This window comes from Bos indicus, chromosome 6, assembly GCF_029378745.1.
Source record: "Bos indicus isolate NIAB-ARS_2022 breed Sahiwal x Tharparkar chromosome 6, NIAB-ARS_B.indTharparkar_mat_pri_1.0, whole genome shotgun sequence".
Taxonomy (NCBI): domain Eukaryota; kingdom Metazoa; phylum Chordata; class Mammalia; order Artiodactyla; family Bovidae; genus Bos; species Bos indicus.
Genome location: NC_091765.1, coordinates 58622322 through 58648652, shown reverse-complemented (window position 1 = coordinate 58648652; position 26331 = coordinate 58622322). Strand labels below are relative to the sequence as shown.

Below are 26331 nucleotides of genomic sequence, written 5' to 3'. Positions count from 1 at the left end.
GTTGGATTGTTAACTTTGGAGCTAAAATAAAAAACCTTACTTCAATTTGGGTTACTTATGAATTCAGTTTAAAGATCTGTTGTCCCACAAGCAATTTAATATTGCAATTCTGATTCCTCCGAAGAAGAAAGGAAAAATCTTATTGAAATTTTCCAAACTGCCATCTTTTTTTCATGGAAGGTTATCAATATCCTACTATTTAACTCTAACAGCTTTCTTAATATCATACTGTGTATTTTCCTTTTTATCCTCAAGGAAAAATGTGATGGGTTGAGATGCTAAAACCAAAACATTATTATTATGATGATGATCACCAATTTGGGGAAAGAATAAGGCCTGATGTGCTGCCTCAGAAACTTTTTCCATTAATTCCATTAGAGAACACTGTAGATAATTCCTCTAGATTTTAAAGAAAATCCCCACATAAGAAGTTTAAGGGAGAATATTTCCAAAAAACTTTTCTTTTCCAACCATTTTATGCAAACTTTGTTTCTGGAGAACCAAGAGAAAATAGTTTGTTAAAGTAGGTTTTAAATAGTTAACCCAGAAATCTGCTTACTCACAACTGACAGAATATACCAAAGAAAAAAGGGGGTGGGATGGGGCGGAGATTATGAGAAAGTTGCTATTGTAAAACAAAAACAAAGAGCATTCTCCTTCTGTTTTCAAAATATTAGGTTAAACTTTTCCAAACTATCATTAGATGAACTTATTCCAGTTCTCCTTTTCTTTGAGCTTTTTATTCTTAAAACAATTTGGAAATCAGATGTAGGATACAGTAAAATCTTTGTCCTTGAAATAATCCTGAAGTGCTCTCAATACATCTTATAATTTGTTTCAATACAGTTTCTCCCTTAAAACATAAGCAAGACTTCTTTTAAGTGAGTACAAGCAATCCAAGACTGCTTGAGTTCTCCGTTCAGTGAAGCCTCCTATGCCTGGTGTCCAGTGGTAGATGCAACACGAGCCACATCCTTCAGATCCTGCTAGATCTTCTGAACTGTAAGGTGTAACCCCATCCAAAACTGACAGCTCCAGGGCAGAATGCCTATCACCAAACCAATACTCAAAACAAGAAGGAAAAACAAACAAAACAACCTTCTTTAGATTTCCAGCCAACACACACACACACACACACACACACACACTTCTTGAAATCGAACTGATAAACTAAAAAAAAAATGTAAAATTACTTATTCACCCATATAAACACATTGGAGCAAAGGGTGTACGTAAAAAGGTTAACTGACTTTTGTCATTATGACATAACACAGGCATCTTAGGCAATCCTAAGTGTGTGGAGACATGATAACTCCCTGGGTGGGGACAGGGAGTTTAAGGGCAGGGACCATGGCCTGGTCTGGGCTACTGATCTACCAGAAAACAGCCTGAAACAGGAAAGAGCACACATATGCCACTTGGAATGTATGACGCAAACCCCAGCCTTGAAACAAAGAACAGGAAACAGCTCTGCTGGCTGTGCTGGAGAGAAAGCACAGAGAAACATTTAGCCGGCCCTCCCTGACCCTATATTCATGAGCAGCTGGAGTTTTTTAAGACAACAACAGGGGGGTGGAGGTGTTTGTTCTATGGGTGTGAATAATAACACCAGCTTTATACAGGAGACCTGCCCTATTTACAAATAGGAGCTTCCACATACAGTAAACATCATAAGTGAACATGTGATTTTATCATATTCAAGCAGCAGCAACCTTCCTAATTAACACCAGCCTCCCTGCCAATTTCTTTTGTCTCTTTCTCCCCCATCCCAATGGCTGGTCTCTAGCTACAGTCAAATTCTGAGTTGGGGTAATGCATACTGCACAGTCTCGGAGCATCAGGAGGAAACGGAGAGAGCACTGCAGCTGAGAATTCAGATGACACTGGGTCATCATCCCACATAACCGAAATGGGACCAGTTTTAAGTGTTCCTGAGCCACAGAACTAAATCCCAAGACAAAGAATGTGGGGACGTCTAGAGTCATCCCAAATTTTCAGTCTTTTTCAACTGCAGAGTTACAAAGATATTTGCACACCGCTGCACATCTATTCTACATGTACACACATCTACAGAAATCCACCTTTTGAGAATGCAATTCTGTTCCTGGTATTTCATTTAATCCAATTGAAAAATTGTTATACAATCTGTAGAATAGAGTATCGATTTTTATAAGATGTTCTAAAATGTCTATTTTCCTTTAGGTATTTGTAAGATAGCAAAATCCATTCACTAGTCCTTTCCCCATTATTTCTCTTTATTTTGTTAGCCAGTACTGTTTAACTAGGTTCCCATTAGCAGAGATTTAAGAATCTGTGTGTAGATATAACTACAGGTAAAAAGAAAAAATGGGAAAAAAAAAAAAAAAGGCATCACTGTGTCCATAGCAACCAGAAGGTTGGGTTTTAATTTAGAAACTTTGCAGTGAAAAAAACAATAGCTTTCTCCAAAGCTATGTTGCCATGTTTTACACCTGACAAGGTTCTGTGGTCTAAGCAGTTAGTTTTGTTATCCTCACGTTAGGATTTTCATATTTGCATTTTCCTTCAGGCAGGCAGAATGCTCCTTATAGTCTATTTTCATTGACCTCACCCATGGTACATTAGGCTGCTTTTTTCTAACAGTTCTGCAGCAAACCCCACTGACTAGAAATTGAGATATCAGCTTCTTTAGGGAACTGAATGAAATTAATCAAACATCCCATTTAAGGTTTCTGTGAACAGAATAAAGTCAACTTCCATACCCCATGTTTCAAGCCACAGAAAAAACACATCCACTCTTTAAAAAATACGAACTCACAAAATTTTCAAGATATTAGTGTCATAAAATTGTTTTTCAACTAAAAGCAAGTCTTCTCTTGGGTTATGCAGATTATCATCCAGATGAATTTCTCTTTTAAAAATGCTCCTCAAATTCATACATATAAAGCACTCAGAAAAGGACAGCACAAAACTGTTCTGTGAAATAACCTATAATGAACAACTGCCTTATACCTTACTTGATTTTGTTTAATAATTAGACACTAAATCTAAATGAAGTCAGAATACCACTTCATACTTTTCTCTATTCACCAGACTCTTCTGAGAACATAATCAATGTTTAAAATGTCTTGGATGACCTATCGAAAAATACATTTTGAGTCAGTGAAAAACAGATTCAGTGTACGTTTATTTTAGTGAAATACAAGAAGGTGAGCAATTACCAATTTCCCTTTAACCTGGCTTAGGAAAAAAAAGTCCCATTCACGCGGTCTTCATCTAGTTTTATATACTGCAGTAAAATTTAAAGTAGAATACTCTTCTCGCTTTTATCTGCCAAAGAAATAGCTATGACAATTGCAGGTATTGTCTGCTATCTCCAAAGGTAGGTCCCAAGCGTCCAGGTCCAGAGATCCCTCCCTCGGCCCCCACCCGGCTCGGGTCCCTAACACTGCAGGCAGTCGCCTAAGGCGTTCTCCGCCTCCAGCCACGCTGCAATCCTTCCTCCAGACACTGCGGCAGGTTCTCTCCTTGCACCCGAGGACGACTCTCCAAACCCGGCCAGCTCTTTCCCCTGCCCTCTGGGATCCAGAGGTCCTGGCCAGCTCCAGGACTCCAGGACCGAGAATGGGATGCTCCCTCCACTCCCGATCGCCCCAAGTTTCTTCCCAGAGGGCCCGCCAGGCTGCTCCAAGTTTGCTCCAGCGACGGGTGAGCGGCAGCGCGCCCGGTCCGAGAAGGGGGGCGGCAGGGGGCGCAGGCGGGGGGCGGGGAGGAGGAGGGCGCGGGGGGTGGGGGACGAGGAGGGGGAGGAGCAGGAGCGCGCGGCCTCGGCGCTACCTTTCTCCAAACAACGTTGCCACACGCGGAGAGCACTGAGATTTCTGGGGCTTTGGAGGGAATCGCGAGCGGGCAGGCGGGAGGCGGTCGGGGGACCACACAGGTGAGCCCCCGCCCGCGCCCTATCCCGGGCCCGGGCGGGCGCCGCTGGCCTCGCTCGTCGCTCCCGCAGATCTGCACGGCGGTTCTCCTCAATCCCACACTTTCCACCGCTGAACCCGGGGCCCCCCTCCCCCTCGCCTCCTCTTCCACCCCCGCCCCCGGCTGCGAGGAGCTGTTGCACTTTCCCAAGCCCGGGGGCGCCCCCACCTCCGCGTTGCACCCCCAGCCCATTCACCGCACGTCCCCCCCCCACCCCGGGGGGGGGGGGGAAGGAAACTGGACTAGCCGAAAAGGGGGGCAGCGGGAGTCGAGGCGAGAAGGAAAGGTGAGAGAGAGGGGACTTACTTTTCGAGGCGCGGTGCTGAGCGCTGCAGGCGAGAAATAAAGGCCCGGATCCGGGCTGCCTGGAACCCCGCGGATGCAGTGGTGTCAGCGCTCCAGTACGGGCGGCGGCCGCAGGGGACAGGGACGGGGACAGGCGCGCGTGCGGCGGGCGCGGCTCGGCTCGGCGGGCGCTCGCGCTGCGCTCCGGCTCGGGCCCCGGCTCCGCGCGGCTCCGCTCCTGGCTCCCCTCTGGCTCCTGGCACCAACTCCGGGCAGTCACATGACGCCGGCGCCGCTCGCTCTGCGAGCCTCCCAGGGCTGGCGGGGTAAGTAGAGGCTGGGACCTGGGGTGGGAGGGTCAGGGAGGGGAGAGGGAGCCGCCGCGGCCGCCCGGGCTGGGCGGGTCCCCACCCACTTGGGTGGAGGCAGCCGCCGGAGGGGTCGGCCGAGTCACTCGCGCAAACACGCACCCCGCCCTGCGCCCTTCCCCCGCCACCCCCGCCTCCCGCGCCGCCTCCGCCCCGCCCCGCCCAGTCACCCGGGGACGGCCTGACAGACACTCATTATTCCCCGGAGCCGGGCGCCGCCCCGCCGGCCCAACCTGTCCCGCGAGGCGCGGCGCGGCCGTGGGGCTGGGCGTGCGCGGCCCCCGCCCTCCGCCTCCCCCTCCCCCCCGGAGTCCCCGCCCGCGCCCCCTCCCGGCGCCCTCCGCCCTCGGCCCTGGAGCCCGCGGCCCCGCCCGGCCCGGCCCCGCCGCCGCGCCGCCGCCCGAGCCCGGGGGGAAGGAAGGGCGGCGCTGGCCGCTCCGGGCGTCACAGGGCAGCAGCCCGCTGCGCCGCTTCCAAGACACACAGCCGGGCTCGCGGGCGAGCCGAGGCGGGGGACCTGGGGCGGTCGGGGCCATCAATCAGACGGCTCCGGCGGGAAGGGCGGCCCCGGGCGCGGTGGGAAGGGCTGGGCCCAGTGGCCAGAGCGGACAACTCTCTTAAAGAAAAACCAGAATAAGACACCGCTGGTGTTGCAGCGGGGGGACCCGGGCAGATTCGGGAGAGACAGAGCGGCGAGGAAAGGGAGGGCAGTTGGGGTGACTGCAGCCCTAAAACGGTGCCGCGTCTCCAAGGTCATTCACCATCCTCCAGCGCGCTTTCTTTGTGCCCGGGGCGCCGGGTCCTCCTTGTCGTCCGCCCCGGGGGGTAGGTGCGGCTCGGCCGGTGGCGCCCCCGGCTCCCGGGGACTTTTTTCTTAAGGGCCGGATACCCCCGAGCAAACTTCCCACGGCCGGGCCTGCAGCTGGAGCGAAACGGCGACTGGGCGCAGTGGCGTTTGCTCAGCCGGGCTTGTCGAAAAACTTGGCAAACTTCGGTCCAGATCCTCCCGCTTGGAGGGAGACCTTGGGGCGAGCCGAGGGCTAAGAGTGGCGACATTTCCCTACAAGTCGCCTCCCCAGGACCGAGGGCGAGCGTCCTCGGGGGCCTTCCCAGGAGCCAGGCCCCCGGGAGGACTTTGCAGAGCTTAGTACCCGAGTTTAATGCTTTTTGAGTTTCTTTTTAAACAGTATTAATGTAATAAAGAATGCAATAAAAAGAACAAAAGACAAATTGGTTCAATTGTTTTAGTCCTGTGCACTGTTTAAAAACGCCCCTGCTGCAGTCTATGGCTTGTTATTGCTTCAAGATGTTTTAAAGGCCCTTTAAGTTCACCATTTTCACTTTGATGCTTCATCCAGGCATGGTACTACTTAAAACAGAGATACCGTATATTCGGAACCCCAGCGTGTAACTACACAATATTATAAAATTAGTACCGGGAAACCTCAAGTAGTGAAATTGCTTATTGTAAAAAAAAATGCATATACATAAAAGACCACGTGGAAAACACCCAGAACTGACACCAGTTTATGTGCCATCCTACTGTCCCATAAAATTAATCTTTAAAATGTAAAAGGACGAGGGTTTTTGTTTTGTTTTACTTAGTGAATAAAGACAAGTGCAAGGAAAAAAGTTGGATTTGTGTCAATTACTAATCGCAACTTATTGATCATTGACATCTTTAAATGTCTGATCGGATGCCTTAGATTTGTATTAGCTGAAAAAACATTAGTGACGACTGATGAAGTTGTTTTGCATTTCCATGCCTGGCTCATAGTACAGACTCAAAAACACAGGCTTCACTCAAGGGACACAGAATGATGAAAACCTGAAGGGTGAAATAAGTCTAGCTGAAAAAAGCGTTATTCAAGATAAGTAGGGAGTGTCTTTGATGTGAAAGATGCAGGAGGGAAGAGAAAAGTGGTAAAAAAGGTTAGTTAATGAACACACCATGTTCAGTGCCCTGTGGGAGACTGCTCAAACATAACTTGCACAAAAATGAATCCATCTAGTGAAGGACACCACCATCTCTCCAGGTGCCCAAACCAGAACTGCCTGAAGTCATCCTTAACTCCTCTTCTGCCTTGCTGGTCACAGCCCTGCGGTTCACTCAATCCCAGACCTCCTCAGTCCCCACCCACTCCTTGGCTACCACCCAGTCCAACCCATTCCCACAGTGTCTTGTTGGTCATCCTGTTTGCAGCGTGGCTGAACTTTAAGTTAGGGATTGGAGCAAAGGATTAAGACTGCGTTTTTCTAAAAGGCAAACCTAAACATGTCAAACCCTTCAGTGGCTTCTCTGCTGATAAAATCTGAGTTTAGCCTCCATGTTGACCTGGCCTCCACTTATTATTGTAAACTCATTTCTCCCTGTTCTTCCCTTCCACTCTTTTCTCCAACACTTTCCTTTCTTTCAGCTCTCTCTCTCCACCTCTGGCCCTTTGCACCATGCTCATTTTTTCCTAGATGGACTAGCCTCAGCTTCTCCCGGACTCCTTACCTCCACTCTCATTTCCCTAAATTTCTATTCATCCTCTAAATAAATATTAAATTTATTTAGTTATTTAGTTAAATTTATTATTTAATAAATAAATATTAAATGACATTTTCAATAGCATGTCTTTTCTTACTGCCGTCCCTTTGGACAAGTCGAGGCGGCTCCTTAGTGCTCTGAGAGCACCCAGGCTTCACCTCTTGTTAACACTTTTTATTCTTTCTTGTAATTGACCATTTAACTCTTTACAGCACTGAACTAGAAACTCTGTGAGAGCATGGACCGTCTTTTTAGCAAAATTGTATCCCAATGACTCAGATGCTCGATGAATATTTGTAAAATGAATAAATGTGAGGCATGAATTGAGAAGAAGTCATTCAGGCTGAAAAGATGAGGCTTCAGGGTGGCAAGTGGCCATGTACCTCTGAAATAGTAAGGGGGAGGGTAAGGGAAGTAGAGTGAGATGTACAAGTGGTGTCTAAGTCTTCTTTTTATTCCTAACACTAGCACAATGCCTTATGCAAGCTGAGGTGCTGGATGAACCCATAAATCCTAGGTAAATGAAATATCTTGTGCTTGGTCCTTGCAGTAACTATTTCACTGTTGCTCTTTGAGGACAGCAGGCCAGTTTGGTTTAGGTTTGGGACAGCATGTGCTCAGGGAAGGATACCCCTTCCTAGCCACAGCATCCTTGCTCCCAGCCAATCATTGATGTCTTTGGGGGGAGTGACTGTTTGGAAAGTAGATATGTGACCTTGTTCTAGCCACCAATGGGACCTGAAGGGAAGTATGCTGGGGCTTATGGGAAGTATGTTTCTTCCTGATGAAAGGAAACTCTTGTAAGGATAAACCATCAGACCTACTTTGGAAATTATGTGAGGATGTGATGCTTGAAGCTATGGCACCCATCTTGTATTAATAAGGAAAAGGCATGGTTTCAGATTTCCATACAGATAGCTCTTTCTTCAATATTAGTTTTCAGCTCAAATATAACCTCTTTAGGAATGACCACACAATCTAAAATATCCCTCCTTTCCTCATTCGATGTCTAGCTGTCCTTGCTTCAAACAAACAAAAAAACAACCCAACTTTTTCCCCATTAGAACCTGGGATCCATGAGAGCAAGGACATTGTCTTCTTCACTTCTGTTTCCCAAACTTCTGGAACAGTTTCTGGCAAATATAAGTTTTCCAAAAGTATTTGTTGATTAATGGATGACAACTAAACAATAACACTGTGCTGAGATTGATTCAGAGCCTAATGGATACAAGCCACTATAAACCTCACTTTCTCTTTCAGGGCTTATATCACAGTTCTGTTTCAGGCAATCTCTTTCTGACACACAAACACATATTCTTGAGATTCTTTCTTCCTCCTCCGCTCTCTTTCAGAGCTTTTCCATGTTCCTCCCAGGAAACTTTCTTCTCCTTATGTGATGATGGACCAAATTATGAAGGCAGAAAAGTGTCATGTGCTTGTGAAATTATGAGCAACACAGACACATCTACCCTAAAGGAAAACATGTTTTCTTTCTTGTTTCTTTTTATTCCAGCTTTATTGAGATGTTGTTGGTTTATAACACATGTAAGTTTAAGATGTACAGTATGGTGATTAGATAGACAAGTATATTGCAAAATGGTACAATAGTTACAATAAGTTAACACCTCCATCCTTTCACACCCTTTTTTGGGGGGTAGTGGTGATGGTGATAGCATTTAAAACTTACTCTTAACAACTTTTAAGTATAGAATACAATTTGTTTATTGTCTACACCATGCTGTACCTTCAATCCCCAGACCTTCTTCATCTTAGAGCTGGAAGTTTGTATCCTTTGACCAGCATCTCTCCATTTCCCCCATCTCCCAGCTCCAGGCAACCACCACTCTACTGTTTTTATGAGTTTGGCTTTTTCAGATTTCATTTGTAAGTGAGATCATACAGTATTTGTCTTTCTCTGTCTGACATTTTGCTTAGCATAATGCCCTCGGAATCCATCCATGTTGTTGCAAAAGGCAGAATTTCCTTTTTTTTTTTTTTGCCTGCATGCGATCTTAGTTTGCAACACACAGGATCTTCTCTGTGTTATGTAGGATCCCCCACTGAGTCAAATAGACTCTCCAGTTGCGGCACATGGGCTTACTTGCTCTGAGGGATGTGGGATCCCAGTTTCCTGACCAGGGATTGAACCTGTGTCTCCTGCATTGCAAGGCAGACTTCCAATCACTGGACCAGTAGTGAAGTCCCCAGAATTTCCTTCTTTTAAAGGGCTGAGTGATATTCGAGTGTGTGTGTGTGTGACATTTTCTTTACCCATTCATCTACTGATGGATACTTGAGTTGTTTCTATATCTTGCCTATTATAAATAAAGATGCAATGAACATGAGAGTACAAATATCTCTTTGAGAAAGTGATTTCATTTCCCTTGGATGTATACCCAAAAGTGAGATTACTGAATAATATGGTATTCTATCTTTAGCTTTCTGAGAAATTTCCACACTGTTTTTCATAGTGGTTGTGTCAATTTACATCCTCATGAATAGTGTACAAGGGTTCTCTTCTCTCCAGTCCTCACCAACACTTGTTATTCTTGTGTTTATTTGTAATAACCATTCTGACAGGCACGAGGTGATACTCATTGTGGTTTTGATTTGTGTTTCCCTGGTGATTAGCCATGTTGAGCACCTTTTCATGCCCTTGTTGGCTATTTGTGTATCCTTTTTGGAAAAATGTTTACTCAAGTGCTTTGCCCACGTTAAAATTTATTTTTTGTTTTTGTTTTTTTGCTATTGAGTTATGTGAATTCCTTATATAATTTGGATATTAACCCATTATCAAATAGATAGTTTGCAATATTTTGCAATGTTTTCTTCCCTTCCATAGGTTGCTGTTTCATTTTGTTGATTGTTTCCTTTGCTGTGGGAATCTTTTTAGTTTGATGCAATCCTTCTTGGAAATTTTTTCGTTTGTTGCTTGTGCTTTTGATGTCATAGCCAAAAAATCGTTGCCAAGACCAGTGTCAAGGAGTTTTTCCCTTATGTTTTCTTCTAGTAGTTTTATGTTTTCATGTCTTATATTTAAGTCTTTAATCCATGTAGAGTTAACTTTTGTGAGGGATATAAAATAGGAGGCCAGGCTATTCTTTTGCATGTATGTATCCAGTTTTTCTAATACTTTTATTTAAGAGACTGTACTTTCTCCACTGAGTATACTTGACTCCTTTGTCAAATATTACTTGACTGTGTATATGTGAATTTATTTCTGGCTTTTCAATTCTGTTCCATGGTTCTATATATCTGTTTTTATGCCAGTACCATATTGTTTTGATTACTATAGCTCTGTAATATACTTTGAAACCAGGAGTTGTGATGCCTCCTACTTTTTTCTTTCTCAAAATTGGAAATCCACATGTTTTGAAGTAAAATTAGAAATGCTAAACTAAGGGTCATTCATCTTGAAAGCATTGCAAAGGTTGCAGAGTTTCTCTTTAGCATCTCTACAAGTTTTCACTTACATTATCCATCCAACCATCCAATTTAGGAATGCCAGGAAATACTGAGGTTGAGTTAGGTGACCATGACTTTTAATAAAGATCAAACTGGACATATGTCCCAGACTCCCACTCCAGGAACTCTCAGCATTTCTTGTGTCGGTGGACAACTGAAATTGTCCTGGATTATGTTTGTCAAAACAATATAATTGAAGGACAGTAGTACCAATGGCAACCCACTCGAGTACTCTTGGCTGGAAAATCCCGTGGACGGAGGAGCATGGTTGGTAGGCTGCAGTCCATGGGGTCGCTAAGGGTCGGAGACGACTGAACGACTTCCCTTTCACTTTTCACTTAATGCATTGGAGAAGGAAATGGCAACCCACTCCAGTGTTCTTGACTGGAGAATCCCAGGGACGGCGGAGCCTGGTGGGCTGCCGTCTATGGGGTTGCACAGAGTCGGACACGACTGAAGTGATGCAGCAGCAGCAGTAGCAGTACAAAAATAGTTGAAATGTTGGATCTTGGAATCTAAGTTGGAGAGATAAAACAGGAGGAGACTCTGGAGATCTGGTCAAAGGATCAGTGAACTGAACATTTCAAATAAGTTGAAGAGTGATGTGTTGGGAATAATGAAGTGAATGGTCTGGAAGGTTAGGTGGTAAGTAGCCAGAGAGTGGGGATATGTGAGTTAAACATTTAAAATTGTTGCAGTCCCTGGGTATAGCATGGGTCAGGGTGTGCCGTGGGAATGGAGGGTGAGAAGGGGGTGGAGGATATACCTGGAAATGAGGAGACGAGGGAAAGAATGAATGGGGTATTAAACATGGTTCCATGTAGATATTGAAATTACTCAGAATTGAGGCCAGACTTGGGAATCAAGATCAAGACCCAGGTCCTTGGGCCACATCTTCATTTCCCAAGAGACTGGTGAATGTCAGCAACCAGAAGACAATGATTCGATAGATCATCCATTTCATATAGTTAGATCTACTTTCCTTGAATCATGATTATTCAAGTTAAAAATAATCACTTATATTTGGTTGTTTTTATTAGTTATTGTACTAGTGAAATATGTAAGTAATTTTTCTACCCTTTCTTGCAACATACTATTTCTGCTTCATTGAGAGTTGAACTTGGCTTTGGGACACTTATTGGGGGTCTTAAACATTATTTATAATATGATTTCCTTCCTTTTAAATATTTATTTATTTGACAGCACCAAGTCTTAGTTGTGACATATGGGATCTTTAATTGTAGCACGTGAATTCTCAGTTGCGGCATGTGGCATATACTTCTGCAACCAAGGATTGAACTTGGGCCCTGTGCATTGGGAGCATGGAATCTTAGCCACTGGACCACCAGGAAAGTCCCTATGATACTATTTCAAAAGGAAATCGATTGTAATTTCCAAATCAGTGACCTACACATACAAAGGTGTAGAATGTAACTTATTTTTATTTTGGGGAATATCTAGATTTCTCTGTTCTAGGAGGCAGAGATTAGAGAATGGGAGACCCACAAAGTAAGATAAACTACTTCCCATTTTTCAGCTTGTTTTGGAATGAGGCTATGTTACCAATCCTCTCCTTTGCATTATGGAAATTTTACTGGCCTTTAAATCCTGGATGGAAGTTAGCTTGCTAAGTATTGGTTGAACATTCATGATCTGAGGTGGATGTAGAAGAGTTAGAAATATATATATGATCTCTGTATTCAAGGGATTTGAGATAATATGTATATTTGTTTAATTATTACACAGTGTAGAATATAATGAGTAAAATTTAGAAAAGAATCATGATATGGGCCCTAAAAGGATAAAACGGTAGATTGCTTCATTCAAAAGCTATGAGTATTTTGCATGGTTTGGGCCCTGTCTTCAAGGAGGTTTGCAAAAGAAATCACATTGGTCAGGAAATTCCCAAAAATCTTCATGGAGGAGGTGATAACAGTGCTATAACTTCATTACTGGAGTTAGAGGGGGGCTCCACACTGCATTTTAGAGTCTGCAGAGGGGCCCAGGGGCCCTGGCGTGGGGTGTGTGGAACACTCAGGTGTGGTGTAAGGCAAGCTACGTAAGGTCAGCTGAGGCTGCGCAGGGGTGGGGAAATGTAATGCCAAGTAGATGCAACTTTTTCCAGCAGACTTTGGGAATCCATGGAAGGTTTCTGAACAAGGGAGTTGCATGATAGCATATAAAATGAGATTAAATACAACTCTAATGGAAAGTTCCAACAGTGCAGTGCAGGAGGCAGCAACTATGGGACAAGTACCATGGGGAGAAATATATGTATCAGATCAGATCAGATCAGTCACTCAGTCGTGTCTGACTCTTTGTGACCCCATGAATCGCAGCACGCCAGGCCTCCCTGTCCATCACCAACTCCCGGAGTTCACTCAAATTCATGTCCATCGAGTCAGTGATGCCATCCAGCCATCTCATCCTCTGTCGTCCCCTTCTCCTTCTGCCCCCAATCCCTCCCAGCATCAGAGTCTTTTCCAATGAGTCAACTCTGCATGAGGTGGCCAAAGTATTGGAGTTTCAGCTTTAGCATCAGTCCTTCCAAAGAAATCCCAGGGCTGATCTCCTTCAGAATGGACTGGTTGGATCTCCTTGCAGTCCAAGGGACTCTCAAGAGTCTTCTCCAACACCACATATATATGTACACTATCTCTGTGTCTCTTACTCTACACACACATACACATGTTTTCTCCCTTCAGTAACCAAGCCAGCAGAGGGATGGTGTGTGAATACTCTTGGGAAGAGGCCTTGCCGCCTTCCTTTTTCTGCTGATGCAATTGTGTGTTGCATACTTACAGCCAAACCCTGAACTGTGACATGTGAAGCATTTATCTCCATGTGAAAGCCCAGTTGCACCAGTTTCCCTGGTACTTATTGGGGAAGAAGGTTTCAACTTTCATTCCTTAGTTTCCCAACCTGGCAAGCCTGTCCACACTCACAAATGCTTTAGAAGTTTGCTGATATGTCTAGAAAAATAATAAGCATATGGTGGAACCACATGAAGAGTAGAAAATTCTTCATTGCCCTTGTAATACAAAAAGACTTGCAAATAGCAGATGATATTAAAATCATGATATCATATCAAAGTGATAAAAGTGAGGGTAATTTTTTTTTTTTGCCTTTAAGTGCTCTTCTGTATTTTTTTCTTTAGTGAGCATGTATTTGTGTGTGTGTGTGTGTGTGTGTGTGTGTGCTCAATTGCCTCTGACTCTGAGTATGTATTACTTTTGTAATAGGTGTGCTTTTTCAAATAACTAAGAAAGTAATGTGCACGCTATGTGTAATTAATTAAATGTAGGGCCTGAAGCACAGTTTTACAAGGTGGCCCCTTGAAGGCACCCAGACCCAGAGGTGTGGTTCTGTGCCTTGGAGTTTTAGGGGGTGGTGGTGGGAGAGGAGGGGCTTTTGGAGGTGAGGCTGTGAGAGAGGGTGACCATCTCCATTTATGACCCTTTGTCTTTTTAACTACTGCTTGAATAGCTGGACCTGTGCAAGTTCTTGGAACTGAAGTTCTTCCTCAAAATCACATGTATTTACTTTAAAAGCCGCTCCAAAGAGCAAAAGTTAAAAAACAAAACCAAACCCCAAAACCAGAAAACCCAGCACACTGGACTGAATAGAGCTGAAGTTCCTATTTCTCAAGAGATAGAAATATACTTCCTGGAGCACAAAGTCCACTCATCCTCTCCCTGTGGTCTTTCACCAGGATCTGTTGATTCAGCGGGAAACAGAAGTGTCAGCAGTTGCGCTGGGTGTGAATATGTGGGAGATTATCTTCACCTCCCCAAGCTCCATTGATACAGGGGGCTGTGTGGTCCCAGCCAGCCCAGGGTAGCTTCTCTTGGGCTTCTTTAAGCTCCATTTGTTTGTCTGTTATTGTTCTTAAAGTTTTCTGGGTAACTATAAGCAACAGACCTTGTTAGTTCCTCTTGAGATTGCCCACTACTCCCCACCCTTATTTCTCACCTCCTGGCATCCTGTTTGTCTCCCTGACTCTGTCCCCCGCCCCATCCCCACCCCCACTCAGTTACCAACCCTTTTAGCCATGTTTTTCTTCCCTCAGTTAGTTACTTTTGAATTTCTGTTTTTATGTGTTCTCATACCAAAGGAGGCATGCCATACGTTTAATTTTTAATTCATTGCTTTGTACTTTCTTCTATCACGAATACCTCTAAATTTGTCTCAGCATGTATTCCAAGGTTCATCTCCCCTCACCCCTTTTCTTGAAGACACTGTATTTCCAGGAGGGGATATTCTTGCCTGGAGAATTGCATGGACAGAGGAGCCTGGCAGGCTACAGTTCATAGGGTCACGAAGAGTGGGGCGCAACTGTAGTGACTTAGCATGCATGCACACGTAGAAGGAAATATGGAGAACTTTGAACTGTGGACAGGACTTTTGGGGTGATCTTTGTCTATTTAAAGTTGCTTACTTATGATAGAGACAAGAAAGATATAAAAATGTATATTGTGTTCATACTTGTATCAGTATAGTATTTAGTTTGTTATAGTTTAAAGAATATTTCAGCCACTCAGTTTTATATGAACTGCTTAGATTTACATTTCAATTTTGTTCTTTATTGTTGCAAATGGATCTGTTGCTTACTGAACATTATGGATTCTCAGTTGTGTCCGACTTTTTCTAACCCCATGGACTGTAGCCTGCCAGGCTCCTGCGTCCATGGGATTTTCCAGGCAAGAATACTGGAGTGGATTGCCATTTACTTCTCGAGGGGATCTTCCTGACCCAGGGATCGAACTCAGGTCTCCTATACTGCAGGCAGACTCTTTACCGTCTGAGCTACCAGGGAAGCCCAGTATGGAGTCTAGCACCTCTTAAGTTTAGCAGGTTTATCAGAAATATTGAAAAAATTTGAGGGACTTCCTTGGTGGTCCAGTGGTTAAGAACCTGCCTACCAATGTAGGGGATGCAGTTAGATCCCTGCTCTGGGAAGATTCACTATGCCGCGGGGCAACTAATAATATGCGCCACCCCTACTGAGCCCATGCTTTAGAGCCCAGGAACCACATCTATTGAGCCCGTGTGCTGCAACTAACGAAGCCTGTGTGCCCTAGAGCCTGTGCTCTACAACAAGAGAAGTAGAAGTGTTAGTTATTCTGTCGTGTCCAACTCTGTGCGACCCCATGCAAGGCTCTTCTGTCCATGGAATTCTCCAGGCAAGAACACTGGAGTGGGTTGTCATTCCCTTCTCCAGGGGATCTTTCTGACCCAGGGATTAAACCTGGGTCTCCTGCAGTGCAGGCAGATTCTTTACTGTCTGTGCTACTGGGGAAACCCATGACTAATGTGTGCAGCAACTGCGAAAGCCCATACGCCCTACAGCCCATGCTCTGCAACAAGAGAAGCCACGACAATGAGAGCCTGCACATCGCAGCTAGAGAGTAGCCCTTGTTCTCTGCAACTAGAGAACGCCCTCGTGAAGCAATGACGACCCAGTGCAGTCAAAAATAAATAAATAAAAATTTAAAAGATTTTATTTGCAATACCATCATAAAGCAAGCCATCAGTACCAGTGAATATGTAAGTCTGCCTAGTGGTCACAATATCTTCTAGGAGAGGAAACTCACTTTCTAAAAAAAAGAGGGAAACATTTTCAAAACTCATGGAATACAATTTTTGCTACACAGTAATTTATCTAATCAGTTTCCTTTTCTGTGCTGGAGGTAAGAAAGATGAAGATTTAAAAGAAACTGAAATTAATAATGGTTGAATCCTAAACTCATTTCCCTTAATATGTTGTGGATTTATGAAAAATTATTTCTTCCAGAGTCACACAAATTCTTCTCCTTTCCCGTATATTCGTTTATTTGGCAAAATTTTCAAATACAATTCACTATATTTCACTTAGTCCTGGGAAGATGAGGGCTCTATATAGTCAGCATGTTAAAGAAGTTCCCAGATTCAAGAGGAGACAGAAAAGGTCCTGATGAGGATTTATTTACCATGTTTTAAGGAATCAAGATTGCTGGGAGAAATATCAATAACCTCAGATATACAGATGACACCACCCTTATGGCAGAAAGTGAAGAGGAACTAAAAAGCCTCTTGATGAAAGTGAAAGAGGAGAGTGAAAAAGTTGGCTTAAAGCTCAACATTCAGGAAACGAAGATCATGGCATCTGGTCCCATCACTTCATGGGAAATAGACAGGGAAACAGTGGAAACAGTGTCAGACTTTATTTTTTGGGGCTTCGAAATCACTGCAGATGGTGATTGCAGCCATGAAATTAAAAGACTCTTACTCCTTGGAAGGAAAGTTATGACCAACCTAGATAGCATATTGAAAAGCAGAGACATTACTTTGCCAACAAAGGTCTGTCTAGTCAAGGCTATGGTTTTTCTAGTAGTCACGTATGGATGTGAGAGTTGGACTGTGAAGAAAGCTGAGTGCCGAAGAATTGATGCTTTTGAACTGTGGTGTTGGAGAAGACTCTTGAGAGTCCCTTGGACTGCAAGGAGATCCAACCAATCCATTCTAAAGGAGATCAGTCCTGGGTGTTCTTTGGAAGGAATGATGCTAAAGCTGAAACTCCAGTACTTTGGCCACCTCATGCGAAGAGTTGACTCATTGGAAAAGACTCTGATGCTGGGAGGGATTGGGGGCATGAAGAGAAGGGGATGACAGAGGATGAGATGGCTGGATGGCATCACCGACTCGATGGATGTGAGTTTGAGTGAACTCCGGGAGTTGGTGATGGACAGGGAGGCCTGGCGTGCTGCGATTCATGGGGTTGCAAAGAGTCGGACATGTCTGAGCGACTGAACTGAACTGAAGAGAGATACTTAAAGAGATACTTGTGCTCAGGGCAGGAGCATGGCTGAGAGGAGCTACCCCGGGCCAGAGGTTGGGGGCAGTGGCTGAGACAAGCTACCCCGCGTCAGAGGTAAGGAGTGGCGGCTGCCCTTTGCTGGAGCAGCCATGAAGAGAGACCCCGCCTCCAAGGTAAGTGAAACCCAAGTAAGACGGTAGGCACTGAGAGAAGGGATCAGAGGACAGACAGACTGAAACTACAATCACAGACAACTAGCCAATCTGATCACATGGACCACAGCCTTGTCTAACTCAATGAAACTAAGCCATGCTGTGTGGTGCCACCCAAGACAGCCGGGTCATGGTGCAGAGGTCTGACAGAATGTGGTCCACTGGAGAAGGGAATGGCAAACCACTTCAGTATTCTTGCCTTGAGAACCCCATGAACATTATGAAAAGGCAAGAAGATAGGGCACTGAAAGATGTACTCCCCAGGTCAGTAGGTGCCCAATATGCTACTGGAGATCAGTGGAGAAATAACTCCAGAAAGAATGAAGGGATGAAGTCAAAGCAAAAACAACACCCAGTTGTGAATGGGACTGGTGATAGAAGCAAGGTTCGATGCTGTGAAGAGCAATATTACGTAGGAACCTGGAATGTTAGGTCCATGAATCAAGGCAAATTGGAAGTGGTTTAACAGGAGATGACAAGAGTGAACATTGACATTCTAGAAATCAGTGAACTAAGATGGACTGGGATGGGTGAATTTAACTCAGATGACCATTATATCTACTACTGTGGGCAGGAATCCCTTAGAAGAAATGGAGTAGCCATCATAGTCAACAAAAGAGTCCAAAATGCAGTACTTGGATGCAATCTCAAAAACGACAGAATGATCTCTGTTCATTTCCAAGGCAAACCATTCAATATCACGATAATCCAAGTCTGTGCCCCAACCAGTAACGCTGAAGAAGCTGGTTCTATGAAGACCTACAAGACCTTCTAGAACTAACACCCAAAAAAGATGTCCTTTTCATTATAGGGGACTGGAATGCAAAAGGAGGAAGTCAAGAAACACCTGGAGTAACAGACAAATTTGGCCTTGGAGTACAGAATGAAGCAGAGCAAAGGCTAATAGACTTCTGCCAAGGGAACACACTGGTCATAGCAAACACCTTCTTCCAACAACACAAGAGAAGACTCTACACATGGACATCACCAGATGGTCAACACCAAAATCAGATTGATTATATTCTTTGCAGCCAAAGATGGAAAAGCTCTACATAGTCAGCAAAAACAAGACCGGGAGCTGACTGTGGTTTGGATCATGAACTCCTTATTGCCAAATTCAGACTGACATTGAAGAAAGTGGAGAAAACCACTAGACCATTCAGGTATGACCCAAATCAAATCCCTTATAACTATACAGTGGAAGTGAGAAATAGATTTAAGGACTAGATCTGATAGAGTGCCTAATGAACTATGGATGGAGGTTCGTGACATTGTACAGGAGACAGGAATCAAGACCATCCCCAAGAAAAAGAAATACAAAAAAGCAAAATGGCTGTGTGAGGAGGCCTTACAAATAGCTGTGAAAAGAAGGGAAACAAAAAGCAAAGGAGAAAAGGAAAGATATACCCATTGGAATGCAGAGTTCCAAAGAATAGCAAAGAGAGATAAGAAAGCTTTCCTCAGTGATCAATGCAAAGAAATAGAGGAAAACAATAGAATGGAAAAGACTAGAGATCTCGTCAAGAAAATTAGAGATACCAACGGAACACTTCATCAAAGATGGGCTCAATAAAGGACAGAAATGGTATGGACCTAACAGAAGCAGAAGATATTAAGAAGAGGTGGCAAGAATACACAGAAGAACTGTACAAAAAAGATCTTCAAAACCCAGATAATGACGATGGTGTGATCACTCACCTAGAGCCAGACGTGGAATGTGAAGTCAAATGGGCCTTAGGAAGCATCACTAAAGCTAGTGGAGGTGATGGAATTCCAGTGGAGATATTTCAAATCCTGAAAGATGATGCTGTGAAAGTGCTGCACTCAGAATGCCAGCAAATTTGGAAAACTCAGCAGTGGCCACAGGACTGAAAAAGGTCAGTTTTCGTTCCAATCCGAAGAAAGGCAATGCCAAAGAATGCTCAAACTACCGCACAATTGCGCTCATCTCACACGCTAGTAAAGTAATGCTTAAAATTGTCCAAGCCAGGCTTCAGCAATACGTGAACTGTGAACTTCGAGATGTTCAAGCTGGTTTTAGAAAAGGCAGAGGAACCAGAGATCAAATTGCCAACATCCGCTGGATTGTCGAAAAAGCAAGAGAGTTCTAGAAAAGCATCTATTTCTGCTTTATTGACTATGCCAAATTCTTTGATTCTGTGGATCACAATAAAACTGTGGAAAATTCTGAAAGAAATGGGCATATCAGACCACCTGACCTGCCTTTTGAGAAACCTGTATGCAGGTCAGGAAGCAACAGTTAGAACTGGACATGGAACAACAGACGGGTTCCAAATAGGAAAAGGAGTACATCAAGGCTGTATATTGTCACCCTGCTTATTTAACTTATATGCAGAGTACATCATGAGAAACGCTGGGCTGGAGGAAGTAAAAGCTGGAATCAAGATTGCCAGGAGAAATATCAATAACCTCAGATATGCAGATGACACCACCCCTATGGCAGAAAGTGAAGAGGAACTAAAGAGCCTCTTGATGAAAGTGTAAGAGGAGAGTGAAAAAGTTGGCTTAAAGCTCAACATTTAGAAAACTAAGATCATGGCATCTGGTCCCATCACTTCATGGGAAATCAATGGGGAAACAGTGGAAACAGTGGCTGACTTTATTTTTTGGGGCTCCAAAATCACTGCAGATGGTGACTGCAGCCATGAAATTAAAAGATGCTTGCTCCTTGGAAGAAAAGTTATGAACAACCTGCTGCTGCTGCTGCTAAGTCACTTCAGTCGTGTCCGACTCTGTGCGACCCCATAGACGGCAGCCCACCAGGCTCCCCCGTCCCTGGGATTCTCCAGGCAAGAACACTGGAGTGGGTTTCCATTTCCTTCTCCAATGCATGAAAGTGAAAAGTGAAAGTGAAGTCTCTCAGTCGTCTCTGACTCTTAGCGACCCCAAGGACTGCAGCCTACCAGGCTCCTCTGTCCATGGGATTTTCCAGGCAAGAGTACTGGAGTGGGGTGCCATTGAACAACCTAGACAGCATATTAAAAAGCAGAGACATCACTTTGCCAACAAAGGTCCGTCTAGTCAAGGCTATGGCTTTTCCAGTGGTCATGTATGGATGTGAGAGTTGGACTATAAAGAAAGCTTAGCACTGAAGAATTGATGCTTTTGAACTGTGGTGTTGGAGAAGACTCTTGAGAGTCCCTTGGACTGCAAGGAGATCCAGCCAGTCCCTCCTAAAGGAGATCAGTCCTGGATGTTCATTTGATGGACTGATGTCGAAGCTGAAACTCCAGTATTTTGGCCACCTGATGAGAAGAGCCGATTCATTTGAAAAGACCCTGATGCTGGGAAAGATTGAGTACAGGGGGAGAAGGAGATGACAGAGGATGAGATGGTTGGATGGCATCACTGACTTGATGGACGTTGGTTTGGGTGGACTCCAGGAGTTGGTGATGGACAGGGAGGCCTGGTGTGCTGCGGTTCATGGGGTTGCAAAGAGTCGGTCACGACTGAGCTACTGTACTGAACTGAACTGAACTGAAGAGAGATACTGTTGGTAGAATCTGTTTGATTTCCCTCACCAGGTATCTCTAGGCGTTCCCCATTCTGCTGCATTTGAAAGAATTTTTCCAAAGCCCAGCCCTTGGCCCCTTAGTGGATGTGATTGGGTGGTAGTGCTATTAAATGAGTTGTGCCATTAGCATGACAAAATTTGTTATATATCTTGATGTGTTTCCCTTGTCTTTGTTCTGTAGTTGAAGGAAAAGTACATTTAGATTTTTAAAAGGAAAAAAATTCCAGTTAATTTAATCTAGACCATTTGGTACAGATTACCCAGCAAAATGCATTGTCTGATTCAGACACAGTGATTGCTATGCCCGCTGCCCTCCCTAATAATGCTGTTGATTATGTTATTTCAGTTCTAGGTAGCCATCTTTCTATTTCATAGTCTTTAGAAACTAAAGCAGGAAGGCAAAGTTTGTACAGCTTGTTTTAAAGTATACCTTTCCTGTATCATTTTTTTAATGTGTATAATTCAAATTTTCTTTTTGAATCTAAAAAAAAATTTTCAATAAATTTTTTAAATTGCTTTTAAAAATGCAATAGAATTTTTAAATTTTAAATTAAAAATTAATTAAAGTTAATTAAAATTAAAATTAAAAATTAAATTAAAATTCTATAGAATTTCCTCCTTTCTTAGCTCCCCATGCAGTTTATATTTATTTCTAGTTAGCTGGAACTCCAGAAGTTATATGTAGTATTAGGGTAAGGGCTATATCTTTTTATAGTTCCTATTTCAACTCTTTGTATTTCATGTTGTCGTTATTCATTCAATAAGTCATATCTGACTCTTTTTGACCCCATGGACTGCAGCATGCCAGGCTCCTCTGTCCTCCACTGCCTCCCAGAGTTTGCTCAAATTCACATCCATTGAATCAATATTGTCCTCACTGCCCCCTTCTACTTTTGCCTTCAATCTTTCCCAGCATCAGGTCTTTTCCAGTGAGTGGACTCTTCGAATTAGGTGGCCAAAGTACTGGCATTTCAGTCTCAGCATCCGCCCTTCCAATGAATATTCAGGGTTGATTTCTTTTAGGATTGACAGGCTGGATCTCTGCTGTCCAAGGGACTCTTAAGTCTTCTCCAGAACCACAGTTTGAAAGCGTTATACTTAATGCATGCTAAGTTGCTTCAGTTGTGTCTAACTCTTTTCAGTACTATGGACTGAAGCCCACCAGACTCCTCTGTCTATGGGAATTCTTCAGGCTTGAATACTGGTGGGGGTTGCCATGCCCTCCTCCAGGGGATCTTCCCAACCCAGGGACTGATTTCGAGTCTCTTAACATCTCCTGCATTGGCAGCTCAGTTCAGTTCAGTTGCTCAGTTGTGTCCGACTCTTTGTGACCCCATGGACTGCAGCATGCCAGGCTTCCTTGTTTATCACCAAATTCAGGAGCTTGCTCAAATTTATGTCCATTGAGTTGGTGATGCCATCCAACCATTTCATCTTCTGTCATCCCCTTCTCCTCCTGCCTTCAATCTTTCTCAGCATCAGGGTCTTTTCCAATGAGTCAGTTCTTTGCATCAGGTGGCCAAAGTATTGGAGCTTCAGTTTCAGCATCAGTCCTTCCAATGAATATTCAGGACTGATTTCCTTTAGAATTGATTGGTTGGATCTCCTTGCAGTTTAAGGGCCTCTCAAGAGTCTTCTCCAACACCACAGTTCAAAAACATCAATTCTTTGGCACTTAGCTTTGTTTATGGTCCAACTCTCATATCCATACATGACTACTGGTAAAACCATAGTTTTGACTAGACAATCCTTTGTTGGCAAAGTACTGTCTCTGCTTTTTAATATGGCATTGAACAGGTGGGTTCTTTACCATTAGCACCACCCAGGAGTCTCATTATATTTGCTTAGTTGCTCAGTCATGTCTGATTCTTTTCAATCCCATAGACTGCAATGTCAGAGGAGCCCGCCAGGCTCCTCTGTCCATGGCAATTTCCCAGGCAAGAATACTGGAGTGGGTTGCCATGACCTCCTCCAGCAGATCTTCCCAATCCAGGGATCGAACCCAGGTCTCTCGCACTGTGGGTGCATTCTTTACTGTCTGAGCCACCTGGAAGCCCATTATACTTACCAGAAAATTCTATATTATTCCAACAACTAATTACCTTGACCATGTAAATGATCGTTTTATGTTTGAATTTATTATGTATAATAGGATGTCAGTACTCTGATTTATATGGTATTGATTTTTATTTTGATATTTTATACATTATTGCATATCACTTGCTTTAGTATCTCTGAGTTATACTCCTGAAAATACAAGCTTTACTCAAAATAGTGTTATTAGAGTCTAATTTCCCAAAGAAAATATTGTAATTAAACATTATATTTATTATCAATAAAAATTCCATTCAGAACGTCCTCTTATATCACATAAAAATGGAGAGAAAGTTAGACTGGGAATTAAGTGAGCAAAACATTAAAATAGTGGAAGATAGTGGCATCCATACTTACCTGTGAGGTTAGGACCCTCCTTTCTCCTATTATCTTTATCATTATTGCCTGGTTCTATTTAAATGAAAGAAGTATAACAGCAGGATTCTGTAAAGGTCATATGAAGACGAGATCAAGTGGTCTGAAAACAAATTAAGGAATATCACACTCATTTTTCCTAGAGGTTTTGTGTTAAATCAAGAGAAAAGACCTTTCCTTACATTGGGTCATGTTTCATATTAATATCATATCATATCATATTTTCATACAAGAAAAATGACTGATAGTATTTAATTCTATGCAGTGTTTCTTTTGCCTATGATTGCCATAAACACACTCTAGTTGCTTCCCAAAGAGGCAGAGATCAACCGTATTTCCACATCATGCTGCTGATTTGGTTGTCTAAGCTGTCTAGTTGATCCAAAAAAGACAGTCAGATGAAAGAATAGTAATAATCCTTGGAAAGGAAACTACCAGCATTAATCAAATAGACATTATTAAAAAATAGGGCCTGATCCATGTTTATTAGAGTGGTGTTAATGGTGACATTAATGACACCACCGTTCTCCATTAATAACTGCTGCTGCTGCTGCTGCTGCTGCTAAATTGCTTCAGTCGTGTCCGACTCTGTGTGACCCCATAGAGGGCAGCCCACCAGGCTCCCCCGTCCCTGGGATTCTCCAGGCAAGAACACTGGAGTGCGTTGCCATTTCCTTCTCCACCATTAATAACTACAATTCTCCATTTCTCACTTTTAGTAGGACTTGTGCCCAAGTTATTAAAGAGACTTGGATTTGCCACTGCCTTCTCTGGCTCTTTGTACTCAAGCTTGGGCTTCTGTGTAAGTGCTGACGATGCTGTTTTCCAGTGATTTAATTTAAAAATCTACAATATTTGCTGGACCTCTTCTTAGATAGGGGCAGAATTAAGTAATTTACAACATCCTTGTTTTCAGAGACTTTCAATCTAAAATGGAAACCAGAAAGGACTCTTCATGCAAAGATAACTGATGGTATGAGGAAATAGATGATGAGTTTTTTTTTTAAACAGGTAGTCCAAATAAAGAGTGGTATCACTTTGGCTTCATAGGGTCAGAAGAGACTTCAGGTGTGAGGAGGGGTTTGAACTGAGCGGGGTGTATCTAGAAGGGATGCAGAGAACACAGTTCAGTTCAATTCAGTCACTCAGTCTGACTCTTTGCAACCCCATGGACTGCAGCACACCAGACCTCCCTGTCCATCACCAACTCCCAGAGTTTACCCACTCGTGTCCATTGAGTCAGTGATGCCATCCAACCATCTCATCCTCTGTCATCTCCTTCTTCTCCTGCCCTCAATCTTTCACAGCATCAGGGTCTTTTCAAATGAGTCAGCTCTTTGCATCAGGTGGCCAAAATATTGGAGTTTCAGCTTCATCAGTCCTTCCAATGAACACAGTTCAGTTCAGTTCAGTTGCTCAGTCGTGTCCGACTCTTTGCGACCCCATGAATCACAGCACGCCAGGCCTCCCCCTGTCCATCACCAACTCCTGGAGTTCACTCAGACTCACGTCCATTGAGTTGGTGATGCCATCCAGCCATCTCATCCTCTGTCGTCCCCTTCTCCTCCTGCCCCCAATCCCTCCCAGCATCAGAGTCTTTTCCAATGAGTCAACTCTTTGCATCAGGTGGCCAAAGTACTGGAGTTTCAGCTTCAGCATCATTCCTTCCAAAGAAATCCCAGGGCTGATCTCCTTCAGAATGGACTGGTTGGCTCTCCTTGCAGTCCAAGGAACTCTCAAGAGTCTTCTCCAACACCACAGTTCAAAAGCATCAATTCTTTGGTGCTCAGCTTTCTTTATAGTCCAACTCTCACATCCATACATGACCACAGGAAAAACCATAGCCTTGACTAGATGGACCTTTGTTGGCAAAGTAATGTCTCTGCTTTTGAATATGCTATCCAGGTTGGACATAACTTTCCTTCCAAGGCGTAAGCGTCTTTTAATTTCATGGCTGCAGTCACCATCTGCAGTGATTTTGTTGTAACACAGTAGTTACAACAAAATGTGGAAGAAAGAGGTTGGAAAAACAAGTGAGAGCTTTAAGTATAGTACTTCAATTTAGGTCAAGGAGTAGGGGCATCAAACAGTTGGCAACTTATTCAAGCAAAGCTAGATTTTCCTAGACCAGCTTGAATTTCATGACATTTGCCCTTTTCAATTGAGGTGATTGTTAAGTGTTATTTCATATTAAACGTTTTACACTGCATATACAAATATACTTACATAACTTTTTTTTTCAGCCGATGTCCTGGTTTGATCTTTGGGAAATAGAATCATTTATTCAGTCTTCAAATATTTGCTCAATATTTTGTGCCAGGTTCAGGAATGAACATTTGTGTAAAAGTTCAAAAATTACTTATTAGGTGCTTGCTATGTGTCAGGCTCTGTTCTAGGTGCTGAGGGTACAGCACTGAACAAATGGAAAAGAGAAATCTCTGCTCCCATGGAGCTTTTATTTCAGTGATATGTTAGTTTTCTAGAAGCGCCACAGAGTAAGTGTCTTGCATGTGCATGTGTGTGAGCTCGATCATGTCTGACTCCTTGTGACCCCATGGACTGTAGCCTTCCAGGCTCCTCTGCCCATGGGATTGCCCAGGCAGGAATACTGGAGTGAGTTGCCATTCCCTTCTCTATAGGATCTTCCCAACTCAGGGATTGAACCCGTGTCTCCTGCATTGGCAGGTGGATTCTTTACCATTGTGCCACCT

The 26331-nt window shown here is 43.7% G+C and overlaps 2 protein-coding genes across 14 annotated transcripts in view; one reads left to right on the top strand and one right to left on the bottom strand.

Annotated features, from left to right (window-relative positions):
* The window catches only part of KLF3 (KLF transcription factor 3), a 35398-nt gene extending 30964 nt beyond the window's left edge, over nucleotides 1–4434 (bottom strand). For 3 of the 4 annotated variants that reach the window (XM_070791287.1, XM_070791288.1, XM_070791289.1), the window contains exon 1: nucleotides 4264–4434. The gene's annotated coding sequence lies outside the window, so the exon portion shown is untranslated. The remainder of the gene's footprint in view (nucleotides 1–4263) is intronic. The other variant, XM_070791286.1, reaches the window with a different exon arrangement.
* The window catches only part of LOC139183616 (putative uncharacterized protein FLJ13197), a 221471-nt gene continuing 198574 nt past the window's right edge, over nucleotides 3435–26331 (top strand). For 6 of the 10 annotated variants that reach the window (XR_011567149.1, XR_011567148.1, XR_011567150.1 and 3 more), the window contains exon 1: nucleotides 4337–4568. Coding sequence is in view for 3 of the 10 variants with exons in the window: in XM_070791293.1 (XP_070647394.1) it covers nucleotides 4337–4568 (232 nt within the window). In the remaining 7 variants the exon portion in view is untranslated. Of the gene's footprint in view, nucleotides 3688–4336; nucleotides 4569–26331 lie in introns of those variants that run through there. The other 4 variants (XR_011567152.1, XR_011567151.1, XR_011567153.1 and 1 more) reach the window with 3 other exon arrangements.